General features: G+C 45.4%; 1 protein-coding gene across 2 annotated transcripts in view; it reads left to right on the top strand.

Annotated features, from left to right (window-relative positions):
* Positions 1-17382, top strand: part of NBEAL1 (neurobeachin like 1) — a 978461-nt gene that overhangs the window by 245208 nt on the left and 715871 nt on the right. For both annotated transcript variants that reach the window (XM_085648956.1, XM_085648955.1), the window contains exons 6-8: positions 4602-4729; positions 5586-5668; positions 10101-10186. In XM_085648956.1, coding sequence (XP_085505082.1) covers positions 4602-4729; positions 5586-5668; positions 10101-10186 — 297 coding nt within the window. The remainder of the gene's footprint in view (positions 1-4601; positions 4730-5585; positions 5669-10100; positions 10187-17382) is intronic.

Here is a 17382-nt window from a genome sequence, read left to right as displayed (position 1 = left end):
TAACAGGACAGGGGGACCCTGCAGATGATAGAAATATTTTGACACTTGGTTTCCTGTGAACATACTGGAATCAGTTGGAAAAAGTAGGAAGAGAACAATTGAAGGACATTGTCAGTGAGACCCTTTCAAGACTCCAAGGTTCATGTGAGGGTGGGATGGTTGATTCTGTCAAAGGCATCTAAGAGGTCCAGCAATATCAGGATGCATGGGTCACCTTCATCTGTGGTGAGGAGGGCATTGTCAATGATGTGTAAGGTAGCAGTCGCTGTGTTGCAGCCAGACTGGTAGCCGTGCAGGAGTTGGTTAGCATTAATTTGATCTTGAGTTAAACATAAACTGTTTTTTCAATGATTTTGCCGACGAATGGTAGATTAGTCGGTATCTGGCGAAGTCATCAGGGTCTAGTGTTGATTTATAGTCAATCTGACCTGTCTTGAAAGCTTCTGAGAAGATTCTTTGAGTGAGGAAGGCATTGACATTGACTAATAGCGGGTTAGAGAATGTCCACAGCAAGAGATTTGATGAAGGGCTAGTGTAAGACATCATCTTCATAGATGATGAAAGATGACCATTACAGGATTCTACAAGTGGTGGGCGTAAGAGTTTAAGCAGGCTTAACATTGTTGATGTGCTATTAAATCTTGTATTGTTTTACTAAAGAATAGATTGATGGCATGGTACTTCTGTGTGAAGTGAGGAATAGGTGAGTATGGTATGGGGTTGATAGAGTGCTTGATTGTTTGAAAAACGGTCTGCTTTTGATTGTGGCTTAATTGATGGTGTTGGTATAGTACTTGGATTACACGGATGAGCTGTCTGTCTGTTGTGTGGAGGGATTTCAGTATGATGATGTCCTCAGGAATTCAGTTTTTCTTCCATTTTCTTTCCTGTCTGCAGATGGATTGTTTGTCAACAAGGTCTTTATAGTATCAGGGTGCTGAAGGCTTTGACTTGCGCTTGTCTGTTTTAAGTCAAGCATGGATGTTCAGATATATTTTGTTTTTTGTTTTTTTAAGCGTTGAAGTTGTTTAGACAGGAGTGGCCAACAGACAGGAAGTTGATAGGGTGAGAGATGAGTTCAAGATTTAGATTGTCTATACAGAAGTCTGTGAATGATCTGAAGGTCTCTTGTAGGTTGACCTTGGTACATTGCTGGGACGCTGAGCAAAGAGCTAGGGATGGCAAAGTGGTCTGTTGAGTCTAGGGGTATGGGTGGCTTGGTTTGGATTGTTGGTAATGTTGAGCAGATAAGGTTTAGGATGTGGCAGTAGGAGGTTCACCTACATTTGAAGAATGTACTTGTGCAGTCCTCTGATCTTATGTGAGGGTTAAATAAGACCTCTTGATGTTCTGGTCAGCTTTCTCTGGAGTTCTTGAACAGACATTGGCTTCCACATAGAAAATAAAATAGTAGAGTTGACCAGTATAACATCTTACTGCTCTTGTCAGCTTACGATATGATTAGCTTCTCCAGCATCCAAGCAGTACCAAGCATGGTCCATGCAAGTCTGATGATGGTGGTGCTTTTTAGTGAGCTTTTTTGCAGCTCGTACTTTTTTTTCCAGGTGGGGATTTTAGAACAGGAGACCATACCCAATCAGAGTTATTTCCCTACTCATAACCAGTTGTGGTCAGGGCGTGGAATGTGTTTCTGGTACTAGGAAGTTGCAAACATTTCTGGGCAGAGCAGGGTCACATCATTGCAGAAGCTGGTAGCTTCATGATGGTGGGCCACAAAGCTAAGCCCCAGGAGAGCTCTTCTGGTAGGAAAACATTTAGTTTGAGAATAGGTTCCTACATAGTATCACCAATCTGCCCCAAAGTATACCATTGTGTCCGCTACAATATGATCTTGGAAGAAAGTTTTTATCAATCTGCCCCAAAGTATACCATTGTGTCCGCTACAACATGATCTTGGAAGAAAGTTTTTATCAGACATTGTAAAATTACGCCCAGTGTTATACTGGCGCAGGCTGTGGATAACACCAGAACTAAAACCTTATTCCACAGGTTTTATGGACATAATCAAATCTGACAGCTTCCATAAAATTAGATGGCTCGTTGAAAATGCTCTGGGAAGATCTATTAACGGCTAGTTTTCCCTCAAAAAAGTACTTGAAGGAAAAATATTGGGAGAGGATCACTTTTAACACATTGAGGCATAGTGAATCAGCCACATTGACAGGAATATTCCTAGAATTCAAACACATCACGTACCTGGAACCGTTCTGGGACATCATAGCAAAACCACTAGATAGGAAACTGAAACTGTATTTTCAGTTGAGGGTGGGCTCGGTACCCTTAATATCTTTTACGTCAAGGTGGTCTAATTTAACTGACAACAAGTGTCCCATATGCCCGGCCCACAAAGATGCATGTTGCACACATGCTTTTTGCTTGTCCAGCCTATACAACTCCTCGTCGGGTTTGGCTGAGACCTTTATGTAAGCTGTTAGGCATACGTAGTAGCGCGGAAGCTGAAAGAATCTTACGCACAAGCACTTCATCCTCCATCCTAACAGCTGTTGCGAAATATCTTGGGTGGGCGTGGGCAATAAGGACAAAACTAATGCCATCATTAAATTCAAAAGCTCAACTGTAAATGCTGATCTAGTGCTGTAAATATTTTTAGCTACCCGTTATTTGGTTTTTCCTGAGCCTCCAGGTCTATAAGAAGAAGTTATTCTCGCTGGGACCCCCCTATTTAGAACTGTGCATGATTTTTTAGCCTTTTGTAATACATGGTTTTTTGATGTCTAGTTTTATCAAAAGTCGATACATGTATTAATTGTACCTTTGGACTTGGGTTTTAATGTAATGATAGAATATTTTGATATATGCTTTTATGATTATATGTCGAATAAATCTTAAAAAATGGCAAATGGTTCCTCTCAGATGGGCCATGGAAGAGAAGGTGGCAGGAATCATGATGGACTGATACTGTACTTTTCTACATAAGCATCCACCCTCCAGCCTATATTTAGCTTGTACCTAAGAGATGTATATGTTGTTTTTTTAGTGGTAACTCTGACAAGTGTACTGAATGTGATCACAATCATTCTCAATTGTTCTGATGTTCGCAGTCTGTATTCTCATCACAATCATCTCACTGGTTGCAAACCTTTTCATACATTAAATAAGTAAAGTGACAAAAGTATCCTGGTTACAAGAGATTATTAGACTTAACTTTACACCGGTGTACTGGGCTATTGTATGCATCTGGCCCTAGAAGCTGCTGTACCCCAGAAAAATAACTTTAGGCTGTCACCTGCTGGGACCTGGGAGATGGGGAGGCCAGTTTAGGTTCCCTTCTGAACCAGTGTCACTGAGAGTTGTCTATGAGGAGCATTAAACTTTCAAATGTGAGAGCACTTAGTTGAAGTTGAGTGGCAGCGGTCTATCAAATAGTCAGATGTCTGAGAAGATTAGATAAGTCTGTGGTGTCAGCGCAGGCTTTAATCGTATGTACGCACCTTGTATCCCAACACAGAAGTCCTGCTTCTATACAAGTGCTGGTGTACTGCCATGTGCTGGTGCAGGTTCACATCCCGTCTTGCATCACAGGGGATAGTGCAGATGCTAGCAGAAGTGTACAGTGAGTGTGCTGGAGAACCAGATTTCTGTGTAGGTGTGCAGCATCGGTATCAGCTCAGTTATACTACACAGATCCCCTGTCATATTTGCACTCTTGGATGGCAGCAGAGTAGTATATCACAAATTTAATCATAGTTTTCTTTGCTTTGTGTAGTACAGGATTCCAACAAGTTGTACAGCTCGATATTTCAATGCATCGAGCAGCTCTAGCTCCTAGGTTAAGTGTAAAGTCTCATCTCAGCACAGATTTACAGTAAGATACCAGTGCATTTGTACAGTCACATCTTGGAGCAGGCGCACAGTCAATATCTAGTGCACGTGTACATCCAGGTGTCAGCTCAAGTGTACATCCTGGGCCTGGCTCAGGTGTTCATCAAGATCCTGATACTGGTGTACAGCACAGATCCGAGCACAGATGTACAGCACAGATTTCAGTAAAGGTGTGCAGCCAGATCCCGAGAAGGTGTACAATCAGATCTTAATGCAGGGGTACAACTCAGATCTACAGCTTGGATCGCAAGACTGATATTCATCTGGTATTACAGTTGAAGCTGGAGCATAGCGTATACCTTAAGATCGTGGAGGAGATCTGCAGTTTAGCTGCCATTGCAGGCATATGGGCAGGCACCGGGGCAAATTGTAACTCACATTTCAAAACAGGTGGTGGACAGATCTAAGCGCAGGTGCAGAGCACAGCTCTCAGTGCATGTTTACAGCATTCTCAATGATTGCCTCCTCGACATGTCAACGTCAAAATACAGGGATAGGAAAACATGGTGACTAACATTTAAAAGACAAATTATGTCAGTGTGACTCGCATGCAGGGTAGGCCCTCTTGTGAAGAGATCATTAGACGGGATTGAAAAGTGGAAGTATTCAGCTGCTTTGCAACACTACTGGATACTGGTTGATGTACATCGTGGTGGACAGCATAAAATCTATTGATGCCAAAGTCAATTTGTATCCCCTCATCATAATCTTTATGCAATACTTATTCCCCCTCTTAGTTAAAAAGCAAAACAAAAGAAAAAGAATTTGAAGATCAGACTCCTGTTGAAGACTTCGTGAGACATGCACTGGCCTTCTGTGAAAGCTTATATGATCCATACCGAACCTGGAGGCAAAACGCAGCTGGGTAAGGAGTGGTGCACAGCCGGGTAAAGCGGAGTAGCGCGCAACCGGGTAAAGAGGAGTAGCGCGCAACCGGGTAAAGAGGAGTAGCGCGCAACCGGGTAAAGAGGAGTAGCGCGCAACCGGGTAAAGAGGAGTAGCGCGCAACCGGCTAAGGAGGATTAGTGCGCAGCCGGGTAAGGAAGAGTGGTGCGCAGCCGGGTAAGGAAGAGCGGTGCGCAGCCGGGTAAGGAGGAGCGGTGCGCAGCCTGGTATGGAGGAGCGGTGCGCAGCTGGGTATGAAGGAGCGCTGTACAGCTGGGTATGGAGGAGCACTGTACAGCTGGGTAAAGAGTAGCGGTGTGCAGCCGGGTAAGGAGGAGTGGTGCACAGCCAGGTAAGTGAGAATGGTGTGCATCAGGGTAAGTGAGAATGATGCACAGCAGGGTAAGGGTAAGGGGAAGTGGTGGGCAGCCAGGTAAAAGAGTGGTGCGCAGCCGTTTTAAGGGTAAATGGTGCACAGTCTATGGGTAAGATGAATGCTGCTCAGCCCTGTTAGGAGTAATGGTGCGCAGCTAGTTAAGGAGGAATCGTGTGCAGCCAGGTTAGGGGGGATGGTGCACAGCTAGTTAAGGAGGAATCGTGTGCAGCCAGGTTAGGGGGGATGGTGCACAGCTAGTTAAGGGGGAGTGGTGCACAGCTGTTTGGAAAGCTTGTATGATATGAACTACAGAAGTAGTTGCATGGGAGGAGAATGGGCATCACACACTAATATTGTGGCCCCTTCTGATTCCTGCTCAGTTAAGAGTTGTGGAACTGACAAGTATTCCCAGCTGTTCCCAGCCTCTAACTTTTTTTCTTTTTTTCTTTTTTTCTTTCAGGAGGTTCCTGAGTCCTGTCGAAAAGAGCAGACAGAAGTATAAACCTGCCAACCTCACTGTAGAGTTCATCCCTTTCTTTTACCGTAAGCAATGCACACATTTTTATCAGCATAATTGGTGTTCTTGTCATATGCTCCATCTTTCTGGAACCCATTAGGGTTCTCTTAACGTTGCTTTTAAACGTCTTAAAAATGCATTATCTCATTGATAAATTTTGTGCCACTGCGGCCTTTCCTGCGTTTCGCCATGCTCACTCACGTACGTCCTTGCCGCCTACTAGTGTAATCGATATCATTCATCTAATGTGGTAGGTCCTAATTTGGAAATGTCTGTTAAAGAACCCTCCAGAGTGGAAAAAAAAATGCCAGTACAGAAATGTTCTAATCATCTTTGGTGCATCACTTTTCTCACACTTCGAGATAAAATGCCTTTTAGGGTAGGGATGTTCAGTGTGTTTCACAAGGCCTTCGAAGCGGTTTTCCTGATAACCACATTTTCGACATTAATACACATAACATCTGAATATGGATTAATGACATCCACTAATTTCCCAGTAACGTTGGCATTGTATGGCACATGTAAATCAAAGATACACACACTTGATCCGAGTGATAAGGACAAGCATTCACCCAGACCTGGCGAAGCTCCCATTGGTACTCGTCATTAGGCCTGGGCAAAAATTTCGTTCCGTTCGCGGAAATTGCGATAATTTGACATTTTCGCGTTCCGCGGAGAGCGCGAAAATGTCAAAACTTCCGCTTTCCGCAGCTTGGCGATAATTTGTTTCTTGCTCGCGCTGTAAAATAATACATTCTCGCGCGCGTGCGATCGCCTTACCTGAATCCCTGCGTTCGCTGACAAGTTTTCTTGATCCGGTCGCGTTCTCCATGAGATGTTGGATTGTTTTTAGCAATTTGCGCTGTCTCGCAACAGTTCGCGCCCGCAGTGACGTCATGCATCGCGCGATCACGTCTTTCTTCTCGCGATCATGCACCGCGAGACAACTCAAAACAAGATGGCCGCGCCCGCGAGCCAACACATGGGTAAGTTGGCGACCCGCAACCATGCAGAAAATCTCGCGAACATGCGGGAAAAAAAAATCCGCATCTTTGCGATATTTCCGCTTGTTTGCGATAATTTTAAACATTTTCGCGATAATTTGCGAAAGTGGATTTCGCAAATTTCGCCCACCCCTACTCGTCATCTCGCACAAGCTCGCAGAGCTTGAGTTCCGACCCTGGGTTAGAAGAACAGTGATGGGAGATCAGTCACTTTCACTGCGTGATCTGATGCAGACACAAACCTTATCGTGATATATTTGTGTGGAAAGTAGGGTTAGTTTATTCTCAAAACGAAACACACGTGATTTCTTCAATAGTATTGTGCTCATTTTCACTTCAAAATGTGTACATTATGTTTTGGGCAGCTAAACAGAGCTTGTAATGTAAATGCAAATCTCCGGATTCAAAGAATTTGGAACCGTGGGCGTTGGGGCACGACGTGGAAAGAGTATGTTATTTGGGTAGCAGTGCAAAATAGTGGAACGCTTAATAGCTCGTTAGGTGGATATTCACAAACCGCTCCCACTCTGAATTAAAGGCACACACTTCTTCTCTTGTACAGAGTTGGAGCATGTGCCTTTCTAGGGCGGGAGAGGAGATGGCCGCTCCCTTAGTTCATAGAGGTGGTGGTGGGAGACTGGATTCTCTGCAAGTTTGTTTTCCCACATAGAAAGAAAATGCACATGTAACATTTCTCTTATTTGAGGTTCTAGACGATTTCTACTCTAACGCATCAAATTTGGTGCATAATTGGAAAAATCATGAATTTATTTGGATTCGATAGCCATTCAATTTAATTTTCAATTACTTTTCACTAAAATTAATGTGATATGCACATAATTACCGGAGTGAAGGCTATTTGCTTTTATATTTCATAAAAGTAGTGGGACCTAGTGCTTAATTTGAGCTGGTGGTTGCGGGCAGGGCCTACCAGACTCATTATTAGGGACTAGCACTTATTATCCTTTATCAAGAGCAAGAACGAGAAAAACACAAATGGGGGAAAAGAGAACGAAGGGAAAGTCGGACCAACAGTGACAAAGAAAGAAGGAATGAAAAAGAACATGTAAGAGCCAGATAAAGGCAGTAGGAATGTCTGGTGGTGGATGGAAGAGGCATGGTTGGACTCAAGAATACCAACAATAAAATGAGGAGCCCTTATTTTCCAGAAGGGGGATAGGGCATCCAATGGACAAAGTAAAAAAAAAAAGAGAGAAAATCCCCCTTAAGGCAGTGATGGACACCAAGCGACAATTTACATCAAACCATTCAATCACCAGAATAAGACACCAAAACCACCCGTAGACCAAGTATTACAAATTTAAAAATAGTTATTCTCATTAAAACAAGATCAATTAATCGTGCAATCATCATTGGTAGTGTGACATCCTATGGTTAAACAAAAAAATAAAAACTATGATCAAGTAATAGAAAAACATAAAAAGTTAAAAGACACTTCCAGACCTAATGCACATATCATGAATTGGGGAGAACCATACAAGAAAAATGTTTTCTTGTCAATATAGAAGGCACAGACATTAGATCCAGATCATTTGTTCTCCTTGAGGCAGTGATTCCAGATACTTGATTTATTTAAATGACAAATGTCTTCACAATCTACAATCTGGCTTCTTAGTGTTGCGTCTATATTGACAAGAAAACATTTTTCTTGTATGGTTCTCCCCAATTCATGATATGTGCATTAGGTCTGGAAGTGTCTTTTAACTTTTTATGTTTTTCTATTACTCGATCATAGTTTTTATTGTTTGTTTAACCATAGGATTTCACACTACCAATGATGATTGTATGATTAATTGATCTTGTTTTAATGAGAATAAATATTTTTAAATGTGTATTACTTGGTCTACGGATGGTTTTGGTGTCTTATTCTGGTGATTGAATGGTTTGATGTAAATTGTCGCTTGGTGTCCGTCACTGCCTTAAGGGGGATTTTCTCTTTTTTTGACTTTGTCCATTGGACTCAAGAATATACAGCCGAAGTATTCAACACCCCTGAAATTCTATAGTGCCAGTCACGGGCTTCTGAGCAAAACCTTGGACAGTGACACTTATTCTTTTACAAATTAAGCACTGGGTTTGTCTGCTTCTTAAATAGTGTAAGGAATGTTGAAGGAGCACCGTGACTGTGATGTATGGCTCACTGGCAGCCCTAGCCAATGCGAGAAAATCTGATCTCGTTCTACCTATGTTACACTTAACTGCTTCTCTGAGCGTGTTTCTTATTGTCTCTCATTGAGAGCAGTTGGCATGAGTGGGAGGATTCTAAATCCAGTAACACCCTGCTATGATGCAGCAACCATGGGTAACAGAACTTGTTAACCACTGTTTCCAAGTCATAAAGGAATTCCAGGCAGCTGCTCTGCCAGGTCTCTCTGAGAGCACAGGGAGGGAAAGGCGTAGTGTGTGTGGTAGGGCGGGTGGAAGGGGACAAGGTTTATTTATTTATTTTAAATTTGGGACTAGGTGGCGAGGCCATGTTACGTATGGCTCCCAAATTACTTCTCTGCCCCTGCTTAGCAGTTGAAAGCAGGAACAGATGATTTTTGGGCCGTATATAACATAGTTTAGATGGCTAAAAACTTAATTACGGGGATGTTTGTCACCTTGGACGTTCCGAGTGACATCAAAGACAGCTTGCACTTCCCTCTAGTTTATTTGATGTCACTTAGAAGCAGGGGCAGCTCCTCCGCTAAGGCAGAGGATCGTCTCCCCGCTGCTCTCAGAGCAGTACAAGAAAAATAAAATGATAATAACATTGTTATTATCATTTAATTTTTTGTAGCTGCGGGTCTGGATTAGGGCGGTGCTGATGGCATAGGGGGAGGAGTGGTTTGCACACTTCCTAAGTGCCCATGACCGTTTGGCTGGCCCTCTTGTGCCGACTGAACAGTCATGCGCCCTTTGAATGTTCCCCCAAGCTGCATTACACAGCCTGATGAGGAACATGCAAAGCCTCCCTGTCCCTGTCTGAGCGCCGAACTACGGCACTCAGACCAATCACAACGCTGCATTGCAGCATTTTGATTGGCTCAGGGAAGCCCGGGAGCCGGGTTCCTCCTGCGGCATGGACTGTAGGAATAAGGAGGCTGAACAACACTGAGTAGAGGCGGCAGCCAGCGAAAAGGTCAGTGGTATTTTTTTTTCTCTGCCACCCTTGTCCCTTTATCGTCATTCCCTGCCAGCTGCTACTGCTCAGAAGCCCTCAATGAAAACATCCCAATAAATCACTGTTATCTAGATATAATTCTATAGGTTAAAGGAGTTGATCTAAGGAACAGAAGCTAACATCAGTTGAGTGTAGGCAATGGCTTTTAGATAAAACTGTTGAAATATTTGCCTTTTTTTTTTTTCTGTGTTTCCGCTCATCTTTTTCTACCTGTTGCTATTGTTGGCGATCCTCCGATTTGTGATGTTTCTTTATTTTGTTTTGTAGAGTGTTTTCAGGAGAGTGAACACCTCAAGGAGAGCTTAAAATGTTGTTTATTACATCTTTTTGGAGCAATAGTGACTGGTGGGCAGGTAAGAAATGGCAGTCGGGTCAGCCTGACTGTGTTGCTGTTCATTTGTACGAATATGACTCAAGTTCAGTATATAATGAGGGGAAACGTATCCAGCATAAACTGTGCGTTTGTGAGCCTGTAATTTAAATCATGGTCTGTGGAACTGCTAACGAATATAAGCACATTGTAACTTTATTTGGAATAGATTACCGGTCCAGTAAATACTTTTGTCTGAACTTGCATTGTGCAGGAAATAGATTTTTACAGTACCTGGCGTAGACCTCTGACCTCGAACTCTACCTCACTCCATTAATTAAAGCCATGAATGCTGCAGCCAGTTGATGCAAATATAACTGAGCGAAGAATGTTGTACAATTGGACAATTTTAACAGAGTGTTCTTGCTTTCCTATAAATTGTAATTACCGATTTAAACTTTTATTATGAAACATTACAACTTTGCACTAAAAATGACAAATCATAGTTTACTACATTAATGGAAGTGGGATTAGACGCGGCTATTCCTTTGCTAGTACAAGACTAGTTATTTGTCAAATAAAAAAGTAAGTTTCACAGAGTTGAACTTCTTGACCTCTTAGCTTCCTATTTGCAGTTACAAAAATGTTCAAACTTTCCTCTTTAAATGAAGATCATGTTACTAACAAATGTCATATAATGCAAAATTTCCTAGCTAACATGCAGGAAAGTTTCAATTATATTAAGGAGGTGGAGGCGAGGATTAGGCTTTCAACTTTCTCCATTTTATAACTCCAGCAGCTCTGTTAACATCACAACATTCATTTTTTGAACTACGTTTCCCATAGGCATAGGGAAAAAGTGAAAACTAAAAATGTCCAACATCATCATCCAATCACAAGTCAGGCTGCCTCATATCCTCCCCTGCGGGCGCTCTGTCCTCCTCCTTCTTCCTGCGACACTTTCGTGGTAGTCTTCCACTTACTCCTGCTTACCAGAATCCGAACCTACGGAAGAAGAGACTACTTAAGCGCAGGGAAGTGAACTCCAATACAATCATACATAGCAGTATCTCAGGCTACAATACTGAACTAATAACTTTACCATGAATCAAGTCCATAACAAACAAGTGTTCAGAAAGAGTTTACTCACCATCGGAACGTAGAGTTCTGGGAGGGCTAGATTGAAAACCCGGGTGGGCTAATCATCGCCTCTGCCTCCTTAATAGAATTGAAACTTTCCTGCTCGTTAGCTAGGAGATTTTGCATTCTATGGCAGGAGCGGAGGCTTCTGATTAGGCTAGTTTAAAGCTTATCCACCACCAAAGAGCCCAGGGATACCACATGTTTAAAGTAGAACCTTTTGAAGGTGGAATCGGAGGACCAGTCCGCGGCATTTAAAATATCCTCCAGTCGTGCCCCAAGCGTAAACGCCTTCGTTGCCATTGCACCCCTGACAGAATGTGCTCCAAACCGGGAGATATCAATACCGGCTTCCTGCATAACCCATCGCACCCATCTCGCGATAGGAGACGACACCGCCCCGTGTGGTTTTGTAAGAGCAATAAACAGCTGTTTGACAACCTGAGGGCGTAAATCTATCGTTGCCACCTCATAGGCTTTGAGAGCTCGAACCACACACAGTTTGGGCTCGTCTGGAAATGCAGGATAGGATACCGAGCGCGAATTGCACTTCGTACGCCTGGAGATGTAAAAGGTAACTCCTTCCGGATTAAAAACCCGACCTGAGAGGTCTAGTACTCGCACATCCGAAACTCTTCGACAAGAAATCAAACACAGGAACATGGCCAGCTTAGCCGACATCTGTTTGCGCGATAAATACTTATAAGAAGGCCAAGAGCGAAACAGGAGTAAAACTTTGTTCACATCCCATAACACGGAGTAACGCGGCTCCGGGGGAGTGGAAAGTCTAATAACCCTCAACAATTTGCAGACTAATGGGTGTTCTCCCACTGGGCAATTATCCAAGGGAACATGGCCCGCTGAAATCGCTGAGCAAAAGGTGTTAACTGACCGATAGGCCAACCCCTCTCGAGCCAGGGAGGCTAGAAAGTTAAGGATGTGGACAACATCCGCCCCCACCGGATCCACCTGTTGCACACACCAACCACTCCATCGGGACCAGGCTGAACGGTATCTCTTATTGGTGCTGTCAGCCCAGGATTTTGCGAGCAACATGGCAGCGTGCTGCGAAAGGCCTGGGACTTTCCAACGTTGCCTGTAACCCGCCAGGCCATCAGACGTAGACTGCCAGTGGTCAGAAGGTGGCGAGGATTCCCTTGAGGATGTCTGAGCAGATGTGGACTGAGGGGTAGAGGGATTGTAAAATCCCAAGAACCAAGAAAGTTCCATCAGAACCGGAAACCAGGCTTGCGATCTCCATATTGGGGAAATCAGAACTAGGTCTGCATGCTGTCTCCTCACCTGGGTGGATAATCTCATGATCATCGCAAAGGGGGGAAACGCATATCCCCTCTCCTTGCTCCAATCCTGAAGAAACGCATCCACCGCCAATGCGTGTGAATCCGGCCACCAACTGTAGTACCTCGGCAGTTGTGTGTCCAACCGGGACGCAAAGAGATCCACGGAAAACGGACCCCATCGAGTCGGGAGGGCTCTGAAGACACTGGGATAGAGTTGCCAGAGGCTGGTGTCCTTCCAGAGGCGAGAGTACCAGTCCGCCACCTGATTGGACGATCCCGGAAGGTGCTCCGCCGATAGGGAGATCTGATTGGCCAGACAGTACTTGTTAACAGAAAGGTATGCAGTTCCTGATATTAACGCAGTGTGTGTTAGAGTCACTCAGGTCCCAGGGTGATGTTGTGAAAACAATCAGATGGATCGGAGTAGAAGGTACTCCTTCTGGAAAAGAAGACCCTCACACACCCAACAAGCGGGTGTCTTGCTTCATCACCAGGTCTTTGCTCCTTATCGGGCCGGCAGTGCAATGCCCGATCAGGCACCCCGAGGGGGCCTTCCTGTCGGAGATCTTTATTTCCAAACGCCGGTGAGTGAGGTGTGTGGGGAGAACAGTTAATTATGATAAATGGTGTAGGTGCAAGTGAAGTGAAAGATAAGTGTACTAAAACAGGGGTAGGTGATCCACTTCAAACAATTTTAATAAAGTATGGTTACCACCCTGATTAAAAACAATCCGCACATCTCTCACCATTAGGTATGTGAGTAATATGTGCTAAAGGGATAAAAAGGTCGACATGTTTCTTGCCTAGGATTATATTAAATGGCAATTCTTCAGGACCAATAAACGAGCATATACGGCTACCTGCACCTTTTTGGTGGTGGCCACAACCTCTAAGAGGTGTCAGTGGTGGCCACACGTACAGCACCCTAAAAACGTGTGGTACCGTGAATACCAAGAACACACAACCTGTGAAAAAAACAAAAAGTTAAAATCATTGTCATAATAAACAATTCGAGGCATCAGGTTTACTTGAGACAATAAGTGATGTCAGACATAAAACCGTGGCATGCGTCGATTGTGAGCAGATATTTATAGGACTTTATCAAGGCAACCAGCAGAAACTTAATTGAAAGCCACCTCAAAAATTCAACCCTGCGAGGTAGCATCGATTTATCGAAAGCAGTCTAGCATAAACTCACCCTATTAGGCTGTGGAGAAAATGAGGCCAGGGTAGGAAGGCACTAAATGCTAGTGTCCTAAAGGGAGGAAAGTGGATAAAAAACAAACAAACAACAGATGCGTCAGGTCAATAAGCATCAAGAGAACTCAATATAAGTTTGAGAACCTTTGTGGTTGGGCGCCTCATGGTATACTTAGGCATGTAAAACTTAGAACTGTCACCCAATCATACGAGGGCGGAAGTTTGCTTCAATGGTCAATGAACACACAAACTAGAAAATGGGTATGCGTGTACCTATGATGGTATAGTACTAATCAAACAATGGTTGTAGCAACCAGTTATCCTGCACGTCAGCGCAAGTGCATGACAATTAAGAATGTAACAGATCTAGTCTCAGCGTAGGTCAAGGAGGCACTAAAGTAACGGCCATACTGAGTGCAATCACATCACGTGTCCGACCAGTCTCTCCTGTGCATTACGCTGTCAACTGAGACTAAAAAATGCGCACTCTAACTCATAGATCGATAAAACAACTGAAAATACTCACGATTTCGTTGTGAAAACGTTACCGTAAACCTAAGACCCCGCCAGCCGCTCAAGTCTGGTGATAGTAAGCTCGACTTGCTCCAAGTAATGAAAGCCGGTTGGCGTGCTGCGTCGGTACGTCTGGGGCGGTCGCATGCGGTAGAGGCGTGGCCACGTCTCAACCACTAGGCCGCCAACCGTGACGACTGTCAGACGGGTGGGGACGCAACGGGGTTACTATGGGAACTCGTGCGCAGAGGGGAATCCCTATCGCTCGCGTGCGTGTGACGCGGTCGCACCCAAAGAGGGCGTGGACACAAGTCAACCAATAGGTTGCTCCCCTCGGAATGAGTCACTAAAAAGGGGAATAGACAGGTGGTTGCTATAGAAACTCGTGAGCGATGCGAACTGCCGTACAAGAACAACCGGTACATTCATATATGACTCAATCTAGGGCCCCCTATTTAAATAATTGTATCCAACTAGGCGCTATGTACTAAAGAGCTTAGTTAGTATCAGGCACGAAGTGGTACAGTTAAAAGCATAGAGGAGGTCCGTACATAGGGTTATCAACCCTGTTGCTAAAAATGGAGCTAAAGACCCACGAGTATGGACATTATTACCTTTCGGCGACTAGTATAAAGGAGAGAACCCATGGTACAAAAATTGATGATCAACAGAATTGCTGTCAAGGGCCAGCAGTGGTTGTGAGGGGCATCTGAGCAACCTCAGCAAGTATGCCTATTGGAGAAGAAATCAGGCTCATAGAATATTAAAAGTCAGGAGGATAGTAGCCTAACTCAAGTGAGCATGCTCCACGGAATGTCCTCATTAAGGCCAGTAGTATCAGCAGCCAATCTCAGGACCCAACGTTGTTCGAGCCTAAAGAGGGCTTTTTTAGACATATGGGGGTGGGATTCCAAAACCACCCATTGAAATGAGGTGGGAGCATGTCGTTCCAGGTTGACAGACAGTACTACCAGAGATCGCGGGCGAGGTTGGACAATGCTTTCGATCGAGTCCCCCCGAGATGGTTGATGTAGCGCACCGCAGCCACGTTGTCCATCTTGAGCAGGACACAGGTCTAAATCTTGTCCTTTGTCCAGCACTTTACCGCAAATAAACCCGCCATCAATTCCAAACAGTTGATGTGCAGGCTTTTTTCTGACGAGGACCAGCTTCCACCTGTAGAAACCTCGCTGCAGCGAGCGCCCCAACCCGAGCCACTGGCATCGGATTCGATTACAAGATCCGGTTTGGACCCAAAAATCGCCCTGCCGTTCCAGGCTTCCAAATGCTCGATCCACCATTGTAACTCCGTCCTCGCCTCCTGCGTGAGAACCACCGCCTACAAGTAGGTGAGACCTTTGCGCAAGTGGAAGGCCTTGAGACGCTGAAGAGCCCTGTAGTGGAAAGGGCCCGGAAATATTGCCTGAATTGACGACGAAAGAAGGCCCACCACTCTGGCCAGATGTCGAAGCAGAATTTTGGGCCTCGCCAGAGTGCGCCTCAGTTCATGTCTGATCTTGGACAGCTTTCGGGAGGGCAGGGACAAGGTGGCCGCCACCGAGTCTATCGTGAATCCCAGAAATTGCATCTTCTGGGAAGGAGGAAGATCCGACTTTCCCTCGTTGTTAACGAATCCAAGCGACTCCAAGAGAGACACTGCTTGGCTTAAGTGAGAGACCAGTCTGCGTGGAAGTGAGCCACCCATTGAATTCTTTGAGATTGATCACTGGGCGATAGCCCCCGTCCCGTTTCTCCACTAAGAAAATATTGCTGAGACACCCGCGGGGGTGTAGAGTGGAAGGAACAATCGCACCTTTCGTTAGCAGGTCCACTATCTCGTTGTCTATCAACATTCTCTGCTCCGGAGTAAAGGCTATAGGTCAAGGTCGGAGGGGTTGGATAGGGGTGTCGGAGTATTCGACTTGAAACCCTTGTACGGTCTGCAAGACCCAGGCGTCGGAGGTAAGTAAAGACCATCTGGGAAGAAAAGACTGGAGTCTGCCCCCCAACCGCACCCCCATTGCAGGTTAATTCTCACCTTTCTGATAGTTGTGACCTCCGTCCCCTCTGCCTCTGCCACCTCGGCGACGGGGGAAACTCCTAGTCGGGTAGAAGTTCCCACACTTGTCAGGGTCCTGATATTGCGCTCTGTGGGATTCGCCTTGTCTGAAGGAGGCTCTATTAGAGGGTCGGACGGCCGAGCGCCCTCTACCACGACCGGCTGCGCCAAAAACACGCGGGGAAAAAATGCGTTTGATGGACGACTGGGCTTTGTCTAATGAATTGAAAGTGTTGACAAACTTGCCAAGCTCCTTGACGAAGGGATCTCCAAAGAGATTACCCTCCGCCACTGGTCCTGCCTCAGAAGTGGCCAATTCCCCTAACTTGGGGTCGATTTTAATTAGAATGGACCTGCGGCGCTCCGTAGAGATGGCCACATTCGCATTCCCCAGGAATATTATCGCTCTCTGCGCCCATCCGGAGAGAGTATCCGGGGAAATTAGGGTCCCGGAGGCTTTGGCGTCCTCAGCCATGTCTAAGATTTTAGCCAAAGGCCCCGCTGTGTCCAAAAGCTTATCTTGACACGCTCTCCACGAGCGATCGATCCCTTTTTTGGGGTCCTTTTGGAATTTCGACAGATAGGTGGTCATCTTTGCGTCTATCTCAGGGGTAACCGCGACCTTACCCTCCAGGGTAGGACACGGGCACTCCGCGCGCAGGCAGCTCCGCACCTCCTGATCTAGGGGTTTACGTAGCCTGGTCGCCACCTTGGGGCTGGAGCCCACTGTGACGAACGAAGATGTAAGAGTTCGTCAGGGTTGAGCATGTCCGCACTGAGCTCTGAAGGTGCAGACTGATCAGGATGCGAGGGGCGCCATGGGCGATCCGGTTCCCCCTCCCCATCGGAAGACCGAGGAGAGTCAACCGTATCCCGTGGGGACCCATCGTCCATAATCGCAGAAGGACCCGCAGGACTTTCCTCCGGAGAACTAGGGATTGCAGGGGCCTTAGTTTCCAGAAAAGCTTTCTTCAGGCGCGAAAACGCGTGCTGATCCACTCTGGCAGTCCCTGAACGCTTCCGTTT

The sequence above is a fragment of the Triturus cristatus genome, chromosome 3_2 (assembly GCF_964204655.1).
Source record: "Triturus cristatus chromosome 3_2, aTriCri1.1, whole genome shotgun sequence".
NCBI lineage: Eukaryota > Metazoa > Chordata > Amphibia > Caudata > Salamandridae > Triturus > Triturus cristatus.
Note: the sequence above shows the minus strand (reverse complement) of the source record. Positions and strands in the feature narration are given on the sequence as shown.